Source organism: Sylvia atricapilla, chromosome 3 (genome assembly GCF_009819655.1).
Source record: "Sylvia atricapilla isolate bSylAtr1 chromosome 3, bSylAtr1.pri, whole genome shotgun sequence".
Classification (NCBI taxonomy): Eukaryota; Metazoa; Chordata; class Aves; order Passeriformes; family Sylviidae; genus Sylvia; species Sylvia atricapilla.
The window spans coordinates 77,883,152-77,903,757 of NC_089142.1; the positions used below are offsets into that span (position 1 = coordinate 77,883,152).

The 20,606-nt window shown below is 40.9% G+C and overlaps 1 protein-coding gene across 1 annotated transcript in view; it reads right to left on the minus strand.

Annotated features, from left to right (window-relative positions):
* Positions 1-2,486, minus strand: part of TTC27 (tetratricopeptide repeat domain 27) — a 114,867-nt gene extending 112,381 nt beyond the window's left edge. Inside the window, 2 exon segments of the mRNA XM_066315905.1 lie at positions 2,208-2,354; positions 2,357-2,486. Coding sequence (XP_066172002.1) covers positions 2,208-2,354; positions 2,357-2,486 — 277 coding nt within the window.
* Positions 2,487-20,606: the final 18,120 nt, after the last annotated feature.

Sequence of the window (20,606 nt, forward strand, 5' to 3'; positions counted from 1 at the left end):
AAGAATTATTACCTATGGTAGCTATACTATCTCAGTGAAAAGCCTGCATATAGAGCAGATCCTCAGGAGTAATTACTAAGGTGGATTTAGGCCCATAGCTGTTTTAAAAGCCTGATTTTAAGACAAAGGGATGTCAAAAAATGCTATATATTTCTAAGAAGCTTCAGATCCATCAAGTTCTTCACCCAGGCAACAACTTTATTCACAGAAGCTATCTTCAGATATGCTATAGATATGCTACAGTACAGCACTTGTTAAAATCTGGCCATGTTAAAACCTGCTATTCTTGAGCAAAGCCATGATCTGCCTACCCTGCAGCTGTGGCTACAACTCATGCAGATGCACTAACTGGTTTCTGACTAGATGATGCAGGTGTTGGTGATGGTTCAGCTGAGGAAATGCAGAGGTCTTCATAGGATAAGTGCCTTACAATCAATCTGTGATTCCAGCTGGGGATTGCTGCTCCCTGCACTCAGTGTCACTGTAGCTGCACTAACATCAGCAGCCAAGGTAACCAATTTAACACTGCCACAGCTATGGATACACAAAAGCAGCAGCTGTGCAAGGAAGTGATCTGAATACCAACCCCAAGCTCATCCAGCTAAACAAGTACTTTAAATTTTAGAAATACAGGAATGCAGAGGGCAAAACCACCTTCAATAACAGCAATGGATGACTCTGTGGGAACAGGTGGCAGAGACTCATTCATTCTTATGTCTCTGCACCACACAGTTGACTTCTCTTCTCCACAATGATCTACTGAATGATATAAGAGATAATGTATGAGATATGTGCCATGGATTACTTAAAAAACCTTTAAGCTGTACCTGGAAGGACATATACAAAAGAACAGCAGTGGTTCTGCAATGCTGCTGACATCATACCCTCAGAATGGAAAGAATGGAAATAACAAAATACTTTTCTCCAATCTCTGCTTTGGAGGGACTTCCTCTCATCAAATGACAACTTTTTTAGATTGGATTATACTTGCCCAGACAGGCACTGCTGTAGTTTGTAGAATAACCATGGGCTGCAAGGACACATGATGATGAATGAGCGATATTGAGGTTCTTCTCTTTCCAGTAACATAATCGTAAGCATGTAAAATCTGCTTTTGATTCTGTGTGTAGCTTTTTATAAGGTGCTATACAAAATCAAGGGAACAGCCTTTAAATTTATTTTCAGGATCATCAATAGGAAGGGCCCATGTAAATGATGACTAAGAATCAACACAAACCCCACCACTTTCTGTCTGCACTGCAAGATGCCTTTCTTCTAAGTTTTCTGCATATCTTATAGCAGCACGCTACTTAAAGTACCTCAAGAAAAACCAAAGCTAAAAAAAAATCAGAAAAAGAAAACTCCACACCACAAACAGCATGCACAACTCGCGCTGAAGAGATAGGAGTCAGTCACATCAGCTGCCATTCCCGGACAGTACAATGAGTTAGATCAAATGAGACGTCACGTAAGGAAGCTGATTAGCTCTGCACGGTTCTTTTCCAAAAATCAGTAAGTGCTTAGGTAAGGATAAATGAGATTTTTAATATGCTACAACACGGCACGCACGACTTGAGCACAACTCTATTTCAGTCCGCCTGAAACAGGGAAGTACCTTTACATGACCAAGGTTACATTTTAAGAGCTGCAGCGTTCCCCTGCAGAAAAGCTGGATATAACCAAGCCCCCTCAAGAGACTATTCTCCATCGATCCCTCAAGCAACTGTGACCGAATAACTAATGAATACAGAACAGACAGCTCGTGCCAGACTCTTCCTTCCCAGGTTTTGCTCCAGGAGCGCGCTGCACCTCACTGCCGAGTTCCAGCAGGCAGGCAGCCTTTCGCTCGGGAGCAGCCGGAGGGAGCCCGCGCTCAGGAGCCCCCCGAGTGCCGCCATGAGGCACTTATGCCCGCACTGCCGCACCGAGAGCGGCCACGGGACCCTGCGGAGCCCCGGCCGCTCCTGCCGCCTCAGCCCTGCCGCGGTGCCGCTGCCGCTCCTCCAGCCCGACAAGCCCACGGCCTCCCCCACCTACAGCCCGGGCAGGAGCCCCCGGGAGCTCGGCGAGGATCTGACAGGGCGCCGGAGCTGAAAACGCCCGCGGAGAGAGGGAGCCGCCAGCCGCGGCCCCGGCTCGGTCCGGTGGCTCCGGACACGCACAACAAGAGGGCACCTTCCCGGCGCCGGGCCGGGACCTCCCCTCACCTGAGGCCGCGACTTCGCCCTGCTTCCACTCCAGGGACTCCGCGGCGCTGAGGAAGCCCCTCAGCAGGGCGCGCTCCAGGGCCAGCATGGTCCCGCCGCCCGGGCCCGGGCCCGCCCCGCTCCCCGGCACCGCCGCCTGGCCCGCGAACCCCGCGCTGCCCTCAGCCCATGTGCGGGCAGCGGCCGCAGGGAGCCGCCATGACAGCGGCGCGGGGCACGCCGGGAGAGCGCGCTGGCCCCGCCCCGCCGGCGGCGTGAGGGGAGCGCGGGCGCCGCCATGGCCGGGGCAGGGCCCGTGTGCCTGGGGCCGGGGCTGAGCCACCGGGAACAGAGTGTGAGGGGGCGGGGGTAGGCCCAGGCACGGGTACGTATCCGTGTCGAGTCTGCCTGCGCCATTCCCTGTGGAGAATTACCGAAGGGGTCAGGTTAGAAGGGAACACCGTGGGTCAGCCGGCCTCCATCGTCCAACCTCCCTGCATTCAGACCGTTCTAGGATATCTCCAGTGAGGGAGACTCAACAGCCTCTCTGGGCAATCTGTTCCAGTGCTCAGTCACCCACGGAGAAAAGAAGTTCTTCCTCATGTTCAGGTGGAACTTCCTGTCCATCTGTTTCTTCCCGTTGTCTCCTGTCCTATTGCTCAGCACCACCGAGCAGAGCCTGGCTCCATCCCCTTGGCACACTCCCTTCATATGTCTATACATCCTCTGTGGAGAATCCTCTGGGATCTCGGACAGGTGCAGGCTGAGGTGCCCAGCACTCAGGGCAGGCAGGTCAGGATCGTGCTTTGGTCTACCCTGGTGTTAATTTCAGCACCTGTCCAAATGCAATGTTGATAATATGTATGGGGTTTCATTCTTACAGTTCGGTTCTGGGAGCATCTGGAAGCTGCAGCAGGAGTATCCCTGGCAGGAATTCGTGTGCTCCTTGGCAATGGGCTGATTGTTCCTGCTGATTTAAAAGATGGTTTGGAATGTTTGCAGTTGCCACAGACTTACTGAGATCTGTTGCTTGATTTTTCTTCCCTAAACTATTTGAAGAATATACATTTATTTCTCAAAGAAAAATCAATACACTTTCTTTGCATCTAAGGATAGCTTCTGCCAGATGGCTCAAGGGAAAGAAAGTCTTTACAGGTCTGTGTAGTGCAGATTCAAGGTTTTAGCATAGTGGTGCTTATTATTTCTAAGCAGAAAGTAAATAATCAAAATTTCTGATACAAGAATTTTTAGAGAATAACCTTCATCTTTAACTTTCTTCTGGGAGTGTAATAACATTTTCCATATGAAATATGCTACTGTGGTGTCTGAACTAGCACATTTCATATCCCCTTACAAGACACCTGTGCTGCTGTATTGATGCAGTTTTTATCTTCTGCTGCAGTATTATTCTTCTGCTAAAGCCTTTTGAAACAGATGATCTTGTGGATTACAAAAAAAAACCCTGCTAACTGTAAAAAAAAAGATTTTGAAAGCTTCAAGCAATTAATATTGGCATAGATTTTTATTATTATGACATTTTTAACAACCAAACTTCTGCAATTTTGAGAAGCACATTTGATACACCTGGTGAGAGGAGGGGAGATGCAAGGCTCAAATTAGGGAATTCTATCAGTTTTTCTTGCTTTGGCCCTGTAAGTTCAGTCAAGTTACATCCCACTAACCAGTTGGTCTCTGTGATTCATCATATTTAAGGTTACATCATCTTAGTTACAGTCCAGGAAACTTCAGGCTTGTTGGAAGCTTGGGAGGCCCAGCAGACATCAGCTAAATGTTCAAACTACATTTTTGGGTTTTTATAATCTGAGTTGATGCACAGGCCCTCACTGTCAGGAGGGTGGGTCCCCAAGAAGGCTCCCAGCAGATCTCCTGCTTTTCCAGTTCCACCTGCAATTTAAAAATAAACTTTGGCTTGCAGTCTCAAGGTGACAAGGGCCAAAGAATGGGCATTTTTACACAGCTGTTACACAATCCCAGCAGGATATCTCAGGCACAGGCACGGACGTGATGCCTGGCATGGATTGTGGTTGCTTCCCTGCACTCACCAAGCAGCTCTGCATCCCTGGAGTCTCTCTGACCACTTGGCCAACTTATGCTCTTGCTTCACCAAACCCCGAAGAACAAAATCATTGGGCAGTCAGTGAAGTGGAGGTAGAAAAGCTACATTTCAAATGTGCTAAAATAATTAGGGCTAGGGAATTCTCTTCCTCACAACTTTATAAAGCAGCAACAGTTAGTATAGGCCACTGCAGCACAAAAAAAGAAAGAGTGAGTCAAACCACTCTTTGGGAATGTAAAATGAAGAACATTGCAGTGTTCAATTGTAATGTTGCAAATTGTGGCCGGTTCCAAATAACCCTGGACAGCTCTTTTCTGGTGGTGTTGTGGCGACTCTTGTAGAAGCTGACATTAATCTTCATTAATCATTTGGAAAATACTATATATAAATATTGATGTACCTCTTTTTGTGTGGTGTCGAGGAGCAGTAAATGAGTAGCAAAAGAGGAAGTAGGCTTCCAGTAAATACATGCTCTGTAAAAAAAACAAAACAAAACCCCTGTAATATTTGAGGTGCAGTCTTTCCTCTGGTAAAAAGTTACTTTTTCTAAAATTTAGCCATTTAGTAGAAAACCGATTTTCATTCCTGATGCCCACGAATTAGTATTTGCTGGCCATTTTGCAAATGCTGCTCTGTTTCTTCTTTTTTTCTCCTTTTTTTCACATCAGAACATATCTCATCTGAAAAACTAATTTTAAAAACTAATTATTACCTGGTTAGTTAGCAGAAATTTGCTCTGCCTCAACTATGTAATATCTGGGTTTTTTCAGATGAAGAACCCAAAACTTAAGTGGAAATGATTCAATTTACTGTTTAACAAAAGAATTCAGAAATTACTCTTTCATTAAATAAGCATCTCATATCTGCCCAAGTAGACATTTGCAAAGTATTTGATTACTTCTTAAATGAGTTCATACAGAAGCATTATTTTATGATATCTAATTTTTTTAATACAGCAACATTTTCGCTCTTTACTGGCTTTGAAAGGAGAGAAGAATTTAAAATGAGATTTAAAAAATATAAATGGCCCCCATTGATTGGATTGTCTTTGTTGGTCTGGAGAAAAAAAGCCAAACAAAATTGGTTCCAGTCACACTACATCTTTCAGAAATTTTAGCTGAAGCAGATAGAATATTTTATTAAAACTGCTTGATAGTTTTAATCTCTTCAGTGCACCCACAAACACAATTATATTTTTGAACACAGAATGTGTAGGGTTACCTGTAAGCCAAAATATGTTTTTGAGATGACGTCATATGGAATAAAAGAGTGAATAGCTGTGGATCCATTTGTGTCACGACCAGGTCGTGGTGGCCACCAGAGTGCTGCTGGCAGGACGTCCCTGTGGGGCTGTGCTGGCTGGGACTGGTGGAGGTTCATCAGAAACACGGACTGTGACAGGCAGCAAACAATGGGGGGTGAGGAGTTCCTGATCTGGAGATCCCAGCTGAATTCTTAATATCTTGTCTGGCACCAGGGAAGAGTGAAGCTCCTGGGTGATCAGCTCCGGTTGTGCCTGAAAATCACTTGCAGTGATGCTTTTAATGTTAGGCCTCCAAAATTTGGGGCATCTCTGTGGCTTTGGACTTTAGTAAGATTTAGGGCATGACTTAGGGAATAACAACCATTGGTCATTCCTGGTTTATATGTAAGATTTGGTGAGTTCTGTGGATGAAATATGGCATGACATGTTAATATAGAATATTCCATGTGAATCAGCAGAAAATACCAGATATGGGTTTGTGACTATTTTTATAAGACTATAACAAGGCAGTTCTCTTCATCTTTCTGTCTTAGGTTCTTAAAAACCTGAGCTCTATTGTTACATTATCAGACACAAATGTGGATGCAAATTGGATTCTAGAATTGTTTTAGATCTACAGAATAGTCACCAAGCTTAGATGTTACAATGTGCCTTCCATGTTGGAACCCTGCAATTTGAAAATTTCAGGCTTTCTGAGCTGAGGGGTGCTGACCCTCAGGCAGGCACCACATTTGACTTGAGGCCTTGGAACAGGCTTCTGAGACTGTGATAGCACAGGGGTTGTGGGTGTGTATTAGAGTGGTGGTGTGTGATCTCACAGGGTGAAAACTTAGGTTTGGGCTTTTTGGTATATAGTGATGTGTGTAGGCCAAGATGGATTCAGTGTGTTGTCTGAGTACTTCTTCTTTACCTTCTTCTTCATCTTCTTCACAGATCTGGGTGGCTTTCTCTAATTGGGTGAAAGGTGTCTGCACTGGGGACCTGAAATGGTCACCATTGGGTCAAAAACATAAATAGTATAGGTGTCACTTTGGTATTGGGCAATCATCTCATAAATAGCCTTGGTGAAAGTTATAAGCTCTCCATTTTACCTCATTTCTCTAACTGGCAAGTTGGAGCTCACGCTGTAAATACAGTAAAAAGGTAAGATACAATAAACAACCAAGACTGAACTCGACTCTACGTTTCCCATAGAGTCTTCCACCCTGACCTTGGCCAAGATACAGCAGGCAGAACTGTTACACTTCCAGTACAATTCGTCTAACTAATTAACATGAAGGATTAAACAGTGGTATTAGCTTAAATGTTCTGTGTTGATTTGTAATGACAGGAAGACAAGGAATGTTCTGCTTGATGAGAAGAGTATTATCCTAGAAACTTCCCGTTGTTCACAACTTTGCCAAATAGCACAAATACCAAGTTTGATGTTTTCCCTTTGGAAAATGTCCCTTAGCTTGGACTTCTAAGCAAACTAGGTGCCATTTCTCTCTAGTTTTAAACACAGGCACAAAAATATTTCTTCCTGTATTTTCTTCTCATCTCTGAAACATGTATTTTGGATGAGGAGGTATTTAGTGATTGGGAGTGTGGTGCCCTGTGTGTCAGAGAATTACTTTTTGCTGTCTCAGTTTGAATTTTTTTAAGTAAAAATTCAGCAGAGCTTTGTAGTGTGATAGAATTATAATAATAGCATAGAACTTTGGAGAACCAAATGTTAAGGCAGGAGGCCTCAAATTCTGGAAGTGCCTGGAAAAGACAGAAATCCAGTTGTTCTAGTGAATTTAATCTGGGTAATCACTTGTGCAATGTTTATGAGAAGCTGATGTTTTATGGCAATTTCAAATGTTATTTTGGACAATACAGGACATCACTGTGGATGCTACTGGTACTCCAAGGTTTGAGGCAAAACTGACTGCAAATGTTAGAAATTGCAAAGGAAAAGGTTCTAGTGAAATAAAGAACTAGATTATAATGGAGGGAAGTAGATGGAGAGACACTTAAAACACCAACAGATCTCAATGTCCTTCAGCAACCGAAACTCTGCGCTGAAATGATTTCTCATATTCCCTGTAATGAGTTTCTCCCTAAATCCTTGAAACTACTAGCTTCTTTGAGGATTATCTGTCCTGGCAAGAACAACAACAAGATAAATGTTCTCTTTCAAAACCTGCCTCAACACGCTTGTCAATATTTACTATGTATTTATAACTTGACATGGTGAAGAATTGATGAGATCATTACAGTGGATTAGGATGACTCATTTCCCTGTCCTTCATGACTGCTTCTGCTGAGCTCTTAACTTCTCCTGACTGCCCAAAGGAGAAACTCTGACGTGTTCTGAGCAGGCTTCCAGAGAGCTGGAAGAAATCAATCCATTCTTTTACAGTTCTTGAAGGTGTCCAAAGGATTCTTCAAGTCTAACAATTTTTCTGTGTAAAAACCAGCATTCAAGTGATTTTTCATTTGTCTTGCCGTTGTTAATCGTTAGACTCCACAATCATTAGGAAATCTGTTTGTGTCATTCACAATCTCTTACTTTCCACAGGCAAGGTATTAATAAAATCAAGCTTTGACATTCGCTGGTAACTTCTGTACAATCTTTCAGATCCTATGGTACAGTGAGTGGTATCATATTCCAGTCCTCTTCCAGGTTTCTTGAGGCAAGTAGGACGAAAATAAGTTCCTATGGGTTTTCCAGCTGTTCTCAGCAGCAGAATTATGCCTTACTTTTGTAAGGCTGTGGGAAAGTCTTTTATCTTTCTGGTGCTGTAGGTTTAGAAACATTCTGGTAGGGTTATGACTAGAAATGCTTCTGATGAGAAAGCACTTTTTATACCTACTGTGTGCCTGAACTCTGCTGATCTATTTATAAATCCATTCTGTTCAAAGACTAACTGTGGCAATTTTTAGTGAAAATAGATTAGGAAACAGTGAGGGATTAGCCTATGTCTACAGGTTAATTTTGTTTTGCCAAGAAATAAACTGCAGGGCATTGTGATCAGACTTTGAACGGGAGGGCAAGAAAAACATTCATACTGTTCTCAACCTGTTCACTTGAAAGAAAAGCAGTTCCTTTAGATTTACAATGTATCTCAGAGGGAGAGTTGTTCTTGTTTAGCTTTATGAGTAAAACAATCATTAACAATGAAACAGTTCTGGGTTTTGGTCCTTATCTGTTCCTAACTTTAGGATATTTGCCTGAATTGCCTAGGGCTCTTTTTCACTATATAGTACCTCTAGGTTTCCTGATAAAGAATGACCTGAAACAAACACAGATATTTTACTAAGGAGCAAGCGTTTTCTAAATTTGGATTTGCAGTAACAAATTTAGAAAGGAAAATTTAAAAATCTTATGAGAAAGATGTTAGAGATGTAGGAGTCTATCAAGAGCTGGTGAACACTTTTTATCTTCGTATGGATTCACACACAGAAAAAATATGTTGGTGGTTTGACATCCCAGAGTGGCTTTGAATTGTCTGAATCACAGAACTGCATCATAGTGACTCATTCTTGCTGCGTACTGACATCCCTGCTGGGAAAGAGCTGCTGTCTCTCCCTTGTAGCAATTTCAATTGACACATTTTTGTTTCCTCCTCCCAATGAAGTTTCTGTCCTAACAGACATCTACAGTGGAGCTTGCCTTCTTCAAGAAGACAGGCACTGTTTTGCAGGGGCAGTTAGTAATTTATTGCTCTACTAGAAGCAAGTATTTGCTCCTCCAAATGGAAAAGGAATATAAAATCCTACCTATTGTTTCTAGGGATTTTGCTATTACTGAATTCCTTCCAATGCCAACACATGAGGATAACACAAGCAGAATGCTGATTTGTGCCTTTTCTTTATAGATGTAACATCTAAACCCTTTAGAATAAAGATGCTAATCCCTATAAAACAATCTTGTGTGCAGCCACCAAAAGAAAAGCCTTTCTAAAGCAAGATGATCAGCCAGTGCTGTGAATTCTTTGTATTTAGTTCCACTCAGCTCAGAACTCTCCAGCCTGGAATGAAATAGTTCATATTCTGTGGGTTTTACCACCATACATCAGTCCTAGATTAGATGAACCACGAGTGCTACACACAGAGGAGATCCTTCACTGCCTGTGTTCTTCTAATCTCTCTGGATGTAGATGAGGCATTGCGTTTTCAGGGCAGATCTCCAAATTTATGCTGAGGGCAGGGGGAATGGAACTCAATACCTCCTTTCCCAGAAATTTTGATGATTTCCGCCCCCTTCCTCCCCTCATGCTCATCATCCTCTATAACCTCAGTGACATAGTGGGTGATCTGTCCTTCCACAAAGTCACCAGAATTGTTGCTCATTGCATTTTTCACAAGGACTTTTCAGGTGAATGATAGTATTACTGCCAAATTCTTGTCAGCACACTTGGGCTAAGAGCATATGACTTAATGTCTGGCAAAAGTCCTACAGGATTTGCTTCTGAAAATTGATAAGCCCTCACAAGCTGAGGAGAGATCAGGCCAAAGGGGCATAATCAACCCCTGAATAAAAACATCCTTTCTTAGAACTTCCAAGGAATATAGTGTGGGTCTCTGCTGCTACCTGTGTCTCAATAGTGCTCTTAGATCTTCTTGTCCAGACCTACCTCTCCTTTTTTTTTTTTTTTTTAACTCAATGAAGCCATGTCTTGACTGTTCTTACCCAGGAAATTGAAGTTTAGGGGTTTTTATTCAAATTTTCCTTTGGAGTTGGCAGTAATTCTAAGGCTGAGCTATAGGTTTACCATTCCCATGCTGGATGCTCACATGCCATTTCAACCTTCAATGCAGATAAACTTCGTAAAACTGTTTAAGTTCTCCTTTATTGTCACATAATCCTTTTTAAAACCTATTTATATATTCTTTCTTCTAGCAAGAGCTTTAGGAAAGTGATGAAATGTGCTTTTCATTTATGCACTACATTTTGAAGATTAATGTTTTAAATTGCTGAATTCAAGTAAGATAAATTCATTAAGGAAATTTTAAGCTAATGTGCCATCACAGGATCTGTACTCAGAAACAAATTTGGATTTCTTCACCCTTAGGAACAGGTCCATTTGTTTTGGTTTGGTGTTTTGCTGACAATGGGTAAAGAGTTAGGGAACCAGAAGGTTCTTTTAAATTTCTTAGTTTATTTCTTTCCTCTTAATCAGTAATTATCATGTTCTCTCTGTTTTCTTTGTCAAATTTTGATGTTTTCTTTATGAACTGGCCCGTAAAAAAAGTTATGATGGTATTTAGTAAAAAAAGGGAAGATTTAGGGGCATTCATGATAGCTTTCCCATTTGTAAAAGTTGCTCTAAAAAAGACACACAGTGTTCAACACTCACTTGGACTTTTGTGCTCTTCTGATGCTGCAAGCTGTGCCTAAATGATCTCTGGATGAAGGTTTTTCCTGTTGATTCTGTCTCATCTGAAGTTTTTCTCTGAGCCATGAACCCCCGCGTATGAGCTGCATTCACATTTGATGAAAATGAAATACACATTGCATAGAATATGCTGGTATAACTTTCATCAGTGCAGACCTTTCCTGGTCTGCTCCGTTAAAGTTCTAGTCAGGAAAAGGGGGACAAGATTTGTCATGGATGGTTGTGAGTTGATAAATAGATTTAAAACTGTGTGTCCCCTTTGCTGTGCTGCTCAATCATACCATAACACTTTACAATGATTTTAGAAAAACTATTTGAAACATTTAGTCAAAGGCTTCTCAGAAAAACCCTAACATAAATGAACCTTTCCTCCTCTTCTTCCTCTGCTATTTTAGCTTGTTACCTCAGACCCCACTCTGCACCCAGGCAGAGCCCTAAAATGAGTAATAAGTCTCACTGTGGGAGTGACACCTGCATGACCTTAAAAAGATGAGGCAGAATTATAGCTTTGATTGAAAATGGCTTCCTCTCTTTCTTGGTATTCTTTTTACAGTTATGGTTTAAGCCACTGAAATAATGCTTTATTACTCTTCTATAAACTTAGCAATGTAAGTAGCCATTGTGTGTTGCTTTCCTTGTTTTCTGTAGATAAATGTCCTCTTTAGTAGTTGAATTTAGTTTGCGGAGTTGACATTGAGACTGGCTGGTATGGAGCCAGATTCTGATAGCATCACAGTGTGTTACAGGTCAGGACTTAATTTAGTCTGGCTTCTAGTGTGGATGGATTCTCCTGTAATGTCATCTTTCTGCTCCTGACATAGAATAATAGCTCGTTCTATTTACATCTCATTTTCAAGGCACAAAATTCCTGCTAGTACCAAAAAGACAAAAATGCACAGGAGAAAAGATAGCACCCTTGTTGTAGCTAAGTTGTTTCTGGAAGAATAGAGGTAGTGCTGGGGACTTGATTTTTTTTTTCCCCCACTCTCGTAAAAATAAATAAAGGTAAGAAAAGGCTTTTATCTCTGTCACCTCGTTAGTGTAGCAATAGCTGTTTGTTACATTGTGAAGCCCTCAGGGTTCTAGTTTAGAATGGTCCGGGTTGGAAGGGACCTTAGGGGGTCATTGAGTTCCAACACAATGACCACAGGCAGAGACACCTTCCACTAGACCAGGTTGCTCAGGGCCCCATCCAATCTGTTCTTAAAGTAATTAATTTAAACAAGAAATTTTCATTACTAAATTTCTGAACTTAAAGGAGTCTGCTTCAGGTATTCAGTATGCAAAACCTGAGTTGTGCAGACCTATTGGTCCTGGTTAGAAAAGTTACACCTAGCCTGTATTTGTAATATATTGTCTCTTTTTTGGGTTTAATCATGTTTTCCCCCTTCTCCTAGTGCCTTACCTTTCCTTGCAATGATTTTTTTTCCCTTAAAGTCCTTGACAAAGTAACAAAATGCATTTTCTGTGTGTATGTCTCTCTCTCTATTAATAAAGCTATACTGTCCTCCATTTCTGGCAATCAAGTTTCTGGTGTTTCCAGGTTTACAATCACTAATTTGGGAGCTTTGCTGCTGGTTTTGTTATGTAGTATTTGTGTTATCTTCTCCTTACTGCTTATTGGGATTTGAGCTTTATACGCATGGGATCTTTAATCACATTTTTTTGGCACCTTAACATCTTGAATTAATTTAAGCAGATGAAAGAGATCAATAGGTAAGGTCTTAAATATCCTTGATAGCCAGATGCTCCTATATTTTGCATGCAGAAATCTTCCATCTGCTGTCAGGTTGACAAATGAACAGAGTTTTGAATGTGTCCCCTGTTTACTTTAATGGCTGAGTGTTCAGAGACTCCAAATGCTTTGTTCTGTCTCTGCACTGAAAAATAGGCCTAAGTGCAGGGAACCTTCATGTTTATTATGTAGTACATATCTAATTTAGATATGTAAAATAGTTAATTCTAATTGTTATTTTTAAAACATTAAGTAACTTCAGACAAATTCCAAATGCAGGATCTTTTAACTGCTTCAGACTTGCACAAGTGGCACTGGGGAAAGGAAGATGAGAAGCTTATTTCAGTAGCTAACTTTTGAACTCTGGAATTGAAAATGTAATCCTTTTTCACCTGTGTTCCCCAGTATTATTTGTTGAATTTGATATAAAGGTGCTATAAATCAAAACTTTCTTACCTTGGCCTGTACAGAGCTATTTTTGTTGGTCTTAGATATTACTGCATTGTTTCAACCTTTCTAAAGCAAGCTTAAAAATCTATAGGAAGTTCTCTATTGTCTGATAGCATTTATAATAGTGACTGGGATCAAACTAAGGACTACCCTGTCCTAATGTTGGAAGTTCCCACACCTGGAATGTAGAGTGTACCTGTTGTCACTCTGTCAAGCCCAGTGGTTGTTGACACACAACTTGGAATATAATACAGCATGTGATAGCAAAATTTAAAAGACATTATAAACTAATCTTATCATACTACTAGAACAGTGGTTGTAAAATTCAATACATAAAGACTTTATTGTTGCTTAATGACTTAGAAATACAAAAAGAAGTAAAACCCATGGGTCTAAGCACAGCCAGCATCTCTGCCAGCATTCAATTTGGATAGGTGCCATTTAGCCTCCAGGAGAAAGTCCTGCCAGCAGCTTGGACTAAGAGTGTTCAGGCTCACTGCCTAAATAGATGGGCAGTAGCCTTCAGGCTCTATTGGATGATGGTGACACATATTAACCAACCCTATAATGAGATAATGCAAACATCTTAGTCCTACATGTGACTGAAAATAAAGAGAACACTTTACATAAGGGGGCAAAAAGGAGTTCTCCAGCCCCTTTAGTACTGTCCTTATTAGCCTTATTTCATAGGGAAACTCAATCTATGCAGTCTGATCTCAGTGACTGCCCTCAGTTGAGGCACTCAGAAGGCACCGGCATTGTTCAGCCAAACTTGACAGAGACATAACTTGTCTCTAAAACTATTAAGCTGGATAGATAAGGAGAAGAGAGAGATAACACAGTTTTGATCCTGCATAAGAACTTTTGTATTATGTAAGAGAGAACTCAACCTTAGGAGGGTAAGGAGTGTGGGAGAAGGGAACATAAAAGGCCCTGAGAGCAGAAAAAGCTGCTGTTGTAGCCTGCAAACAGCTGAGGCACAAATCAATTGGAGGCCACACTCATGAACCCTTCTGTACACAACTCCTGATTTAGTTATGGCACCACGATCCTTAACATTACTGCTTACAGCACACACATTTGGAAACTGTTTACTCCTCCCAGTAAATTCTTCTGTCACTTAAATTCTCTTTGCATAGCTGTAGCAGTTTTTTGTCCTTAGACCTATCACTTTTTCCTGTGTCATGGAACCCATGTTTCATCTCCGTTAAACTCTGCTGGCAATGCAAGCCACTGCCATAATTCACTTTTGTCTTGTATTTCGGTTAGCAGTATGACTTTATTTCACAACCAGCTTATGGTTAAACCTTTTCATCAATATAAATGTGCAGCTTAAAAAATCTCCAAATTTCAGTTCTAAATCAGAATTTGTTTCTAGAATTCATGCTGGGGAAGAAGAAGAAGATGATTCTGGTGTACAGTGATTTTCTTTGTAAAGTTCTCCTGTCCTAGTGATTGTGGTGTCAATCGCCATCAATATGCTCCAAACTTTCTAACATGGGGAATGCTTTGCTACAGGTTACTAGCACAGTCCTGAAAGCAAAAGAAACCCTAAACCAATACTAGCTAAAGTGCAAATGTGAGAGAGAGATGAAAGAGAAAGGCTTGACATTTTCTCTGTTGAGTCAGATTTGCCAAAATCCTTGGATTGCAAAGCTGACAATTATTTTCTTTTGGCATCTTCTTCATTTCATTTGGGATAGAATAAATATTCTTATTGAAATACCATTGATTAGCAACAGGACTTAATAAGGGTGTATAAGTGAGATATGTAGCATCATCTGTGATCTTGCTTGTATATAATTTAAATGAAAAAAAGGAAAAACAAAAAAAGTCCCATAAAACACCCTTACCAGACCTGCCTTTGCAAAGGACAGCTGGATGTTGCCATTAAATTCTGTATATTTCAATGAAATCAAAATTTAATGCTACCACAGGGGCACCTTCATGGCAGCTCCCAGCTGCAGCAGCACTGGCTGCTTCCCTCTCACATTTAATGCTTCCTTTGGACCCAGAAACAGCTGTGAAATCCTGAACAGATCTTTTTTAAAAAAGGCAGTCCCATTTCTCACTACATAACAAGTTACAATTTTTAAAATGCTAATGGAGAGGGCAAGGCTTCAGTCTTTTTACATGACTGAGGTTAGAATTTTCTTTTTGGAGCAACTGCAGAAGATTAAAACAAATCCGAAATAACAATATTTAAAGGATTTTACTCCAAACATTTATTTGTGAAACTTTCTCTCAGGCATCAGAGCTACAGTGATAGCATAAATCAAGTATAAAATATTTTTGTGTTGATGCCTTTCTGTAAAAAAGCCCCTAAGCAAGTTATAAAGCATGAGATGTTACCACTCTTCAGCTGCAAAACTTGCACAGCTCCTAAAATCAGTCTGTAGTTGGGTTCACATTTTAACCCAGGAGAATTCATGGTAAGAATGATTATAGGTGGCATTGCGACCTTCTGAAAGAGCCCACTACAAACTTGAGGCCAGCCTTGTCCTTTGTTTATTGCAGCAAAAAGCAGCAAACATGGCCAGAAATAACCATGGAAAAAGTCATGCTGTGGAAAACTCCAATCTCTCGAGGACTCATAGAAAAGTGTTTGCAGAATATGACTGAAATGCGAGTTAGGTGACTTGCTTTTCCTTTCTTAAAAAAGCCCCAAACCCAGATCCCTCTTTTGATCATTTTGTCATCCTAATGGATTTATCTATACACCAGAAGTAAAAGCAAGACACATTCAAATGCACATGTGAGCAAGGAATCTAGTTCAAGACAGAAGAATGGTCTGAGACACAGAGAAAGGACCAGCTGTTGGAAATAATGACCTCCCAGTACTTGCACAGTCTTCATAGTTTCCCTAGGCATGAGTGAATTCACATCTGTAGTTTGTGACTTTTTCAAGAAGACAGTAAGATAAAATTGAAATTTAAACAAAGCAAATGTTAAAGCTAATTCAGCAGCAGTCAGCAGGGGGTTTTTCAGCACATGCTCCAGCGCTGTTGTTGTCATGTATCTGGTCTTGGAATATTTTACAGCTTTCTCAGGTAGAATACCTGCCTTTGAATTCTCTTATGGTTTTTGCCAATGACTCTCATCCTTATCATTGAGATGACTAGTTAAAAGGCAAAAGACATGTCTCTGACAAATATTGCCTTGTGGTGCAGGACACTGGTTTTACATATCATTCTGGCAGCCAGCAGATTCAAATGTGAGAAATTTGGCAAATTCAGCACAGGAGATAATCTTCAAGCTATGAATAGCTTGGATGAAGCCACAGGACAAAATAAAACCAAAAATTACTTTTCTTAAATGTGACTCGTCTGCACTCAGTTCATGTAAGAAGACAGCAACAGATTTTTCTCTAATGCTGACAGTGCAGTTCAGTGCCACCAGCTTGAGATTTGCTTACCAACATAGTGCTCATATAACAGAGCACTTGCAATTTTTCCTATATATATATTAATAGAAGACATTTCAATAGCACTTTTTAAGCCCATATGAATGAGGGCCTTTATTTTTTAATTTCTAAAGCTGTGTTGCTGTTGCTTTATTTTTTAATTTTCACAGCTGTGTTGCTGTTCATATTAGCATTGTGCCTCTGTTAGATCCTGCTGTTCCACTCAGTGTACAAACACAGCATAAGAAGCCTGTCAGTTGCAGGGAAAGCCTGATTTTAGCACTGCAATCAAGCTGCTTTACTAACTCATTGCCTGGAAAATATTTTTGTAATGTTTAATAGCCCATATTAAAACAGGGACCAGAAATCTTGAGCACAACAAAAGGTTTGGGTAGCAGTCCTTGCTTCAGGGCTGGTAGGCAGCAGTAAGCTCTGACTGCTCCTCAGGGGTGGTGAGGTGGGAGAGGAGGTGGTGGGGACAGAGCTGGTAGGGCAGGGCAGTGTCCCCCACTGTCAGGGCCCACCACCCACGAGCAAGGCAGACCCACAGACACAAAGGCCAGTCAAGATCATAAGAAAAACTCACCAGGTCCAAGGTCAAGGCAGCCCAGGTGTTCAGGTCAAAAATCCCCAGCTATCACAGAGACAAAATCCAATGCTAGCCTAGCACTGGATTTACCAGCCTGGGCTGGGTTTCAATAACGCTCCTGAGCACAGGAGCAGGTGTGTGTGGAAGCCCCAGGTGGGGCTGCTCAGGCTTGTTAAGGCCAAGGCCTCTGGGTGCCCCTGGGGCTCTGACAAGAACCATATCAGTGTTTACGATGGGAAAAGTTGTTATAAGATAAACTTGGAAATGCTTTGGAGAGCTGATGTAGTAGAAGGCAGAAAAACCAATCTTTTCATAAGTTAGCTGTGTAAACAGCTGCATCTTGTCAGATTTTATCTTTTTAATGAAAAGATCTGAGTGCTACAGAAATAACGGAAATTGCTGCAAACCCTTCATGTATTTACAATCAGGACATTGCAGGAGCTGTCATGGTAGATCCTGGAAAAGGATGAAAAGAAGAGTGCTGAGAAGTGGCATTGCAGACAAGCCTGGAAGGGTTTTGTTTTCGTTTGTCCATAATGCAGTGTGAAAGACAGATGAATGTGTTTGTGGAGGAAAGGGTAAACAGGCAATGGAAATGAACGTTGCTGTACCAGTTGCCATACATGTGTGTTAAAAACTGCAGTACCTTGTTCAGGTGGTGATGAATAAGAGGAGAGAGTGGACATATAAAAGGTCTGATATGTTACTGTTACTGACAAGGAAAACAGTTATTAAAGGTACCATTTTGTGCTGAGAGTCACATTTGGGGAGAACCTCCATGAAAATTGTGGCAGCTCTTCTGGTAGAGGTTAAGTGTCTGGACAAGAAGTTCATTGCTTGACCAAAACTCCTTTGAAGTCTGCTTTATTTCTTTGGAGTGCAATAGAATTTTTCAAGCAAATGAAACCTAGTCCATATTCCTTCCTCCCCCACAAAATTTACATCCTTTTCTCTAAAACACCTCCTGTTTGTCTTGGAATAAAGAGCATTTCAGCCTCATAGCTCAAAAACAGGGCAGATGGTGCCCTTGCAGAATTTAAATAAGATATCAGCATGTTGTCACCTGTAAGTGCAGTGGTCAGAGCAATTCTGCAGTGCAGTCACTGGGATGTCAAAAACAGAGAAAAGAGAAATTTTTCCTTCAGCAAATGCTGCATAGAACAGTTTTGCAAACTGCTTAACATTATTCTTTGGCTTACTGCAGTGGACCTGGCAGAAATTATTAGAAAGAGACACATATACAAGGATTAAAAAAAAAAAAAATGAATTGATTTCTACATGTAGCAGGTTGAAAGAATTAGAGGGAATTTAATATATCCATAGCTGGCAGGTTTAATTGTCAACTTTTAGCATGGCTTTAGAGGATAAGAGGCCTCAGTATTTCTTTAAAGCCCATACTATCTTTATCAGCATCAAGGAGTACAGAAGTTTGACTACTCAGCTTTCTGAAGTAAACACAAAGGTGACAGCTACAGTCTGTTCCTGCACTGAATGCAATATGGAGAGTGTGTGCATGCATTTCTCTTCTATGTTACAGCTGTCGTTACCTTTTAAATGTGACATTAACATATCGCTGAATTGAATCGTTTCAGTTACTGAATTGCATTTTGTATTTTCTTCTTAAAAGGGACAGAAAGGTGAAGAGCTTGAAAAAAAATAAAATGGAACACATATAGGGTGCCATTTTAGGAGAAAGTGGTGAAGCTTTTACTGTTAATCTAGAAAATACTGTATGAGTTAAGAGAAATGGGCATCCAAATGTAAGTTAAGTCCTACATACTAATTAAATAGCCTGGAGTGATGGGCCTCGCATTACGAGAACAGAACATTTTTTGAAAGACAGAAGTCAAGCATTGCATGAGCAGGGAGAATAAAGAACAATGCAAATTTTGGAAAAGTTGATAGTAGTTTTCGCAGTGAGAGAAAGATAAATGTACGGGGAAAATCTGTGAGCTGATAAAAGGAGTCATCCAGGGAAACAGCACTTGAGAATACAGTGCGTGAGTTTAAAATGTTTTAGTGAGAGGAATTCATAATTGAGTCAATTTTTTTGGATCTGATTCTATTTTGAGTCTCTTGAGAGTCAGCAGTATAGATTATACCACCAAGATCCTGACTGATGGCTGCCAAGGGTTGTTCTCATTTAAGATGGCATCCTCCAAGTTTCCAGGAAACCAGCGTGCAGCTATAGATTAATGCCTTCATACTGCACTTTAACCTATTTCCTCTCTATCAATATTGAGAAATTATGAAGCTCATCAGAAGGACAGAGACTGTGTCATACCTGTCAGAGCAAGGCAGAGTTACTTCATTTGATTTTGCTGGCATGATCAGTGGGCTGGCACGCAAATACAGCTATGGAAATACAGCCTCTCTTTATGAGGGTAAGAACAGAAGAAAAAGGGAAAAATAAGATTTTTTTGTCCCTGAGGTCGTTGGTTTTTATTTTGATGGGAGATGTGGGAGGTAGTTGGATCCCTGAACACTATGCAGAAGTATGAAAAAACAAAGACTTTTGTTCATTTTCTGTGTGCATTCAGGTGCATTCAGGAGGCTTTACTGGTGATATTTGTTTGGCTTGGTGGGTTTTTTTTGTTTTGTTTTGTTTAGTTTTTTTTTTTTTCGGCAGTTGGTTTTTTTGTTGTTGTTGTTTGGGGTTTTTTTGTTTGTTTTTTGGGGGTTTTGTTGCTGGTTTAGTTTGGCTTGGCTTCTTTTTTAGTTTTGGTTTTTTCTCCCTTGTACTGTGTACTGAGGTTTTCCTGGTGCAAGGTCATGCAAGTTATATGCCCTACCCCCAAAAATGTATTTCAGAGCCCATCTAGAGGAACTAGTGAGCTAATCAAGCTGAATAAAAATGAATAAACATGACTGTAAACTAATTAGGTTGAATTCCCCAATAAACTGTTCTTTTGTAATAAATCACATTAGTTTAGGGATCCATTAAAATATATACATAATTTTTAATATTTTTTTCTTTTCCTTTTTTTTTTTTTTTTTTTTAACAGAGGAAGAAAAGGGAAGTTATGAGGTAAGTTTTGCATGAGCAGCTGAGCTGGCCAAACAGGTCACTGCCTCTGAAAATGAGAGGTCCCAACACCCTGCCCTCCTGCCTTGCTTCCATCCACACTGCCCTGTGCATTCCTTGGGGGCTGCAGTTCCCAACAGGTGCCTCTCTGTTCAGGCAGCTTCTTGTCAGGTTGAGGATGACCCTGTCACAGTGATGGCCGTGTTGGATGAGCACCAGAGCTCAGCTGGCAGCTCAGCCCTGGAGTGCTGGAGACCATCCCCATTCATGCAGCAGTGACCTGCTAAGTCAAGTCAGGCCATGTCACAGGGCTGTGTGCCGGGCTTCAGGATGAAATGGATAATTAGAACATTTGTGTTGACTGACCATTGTGCTTAACATTGTACAGAAATGTTACATTTTACAGAAATAAACTGTCCAAACAAAATTGCTTTTTCTTTGCAGTCATGTATGAACATGAAAAGGAACAAACAAATCTGTACTTTTGAGTGTTACTTCTCTTTTGCCCGAA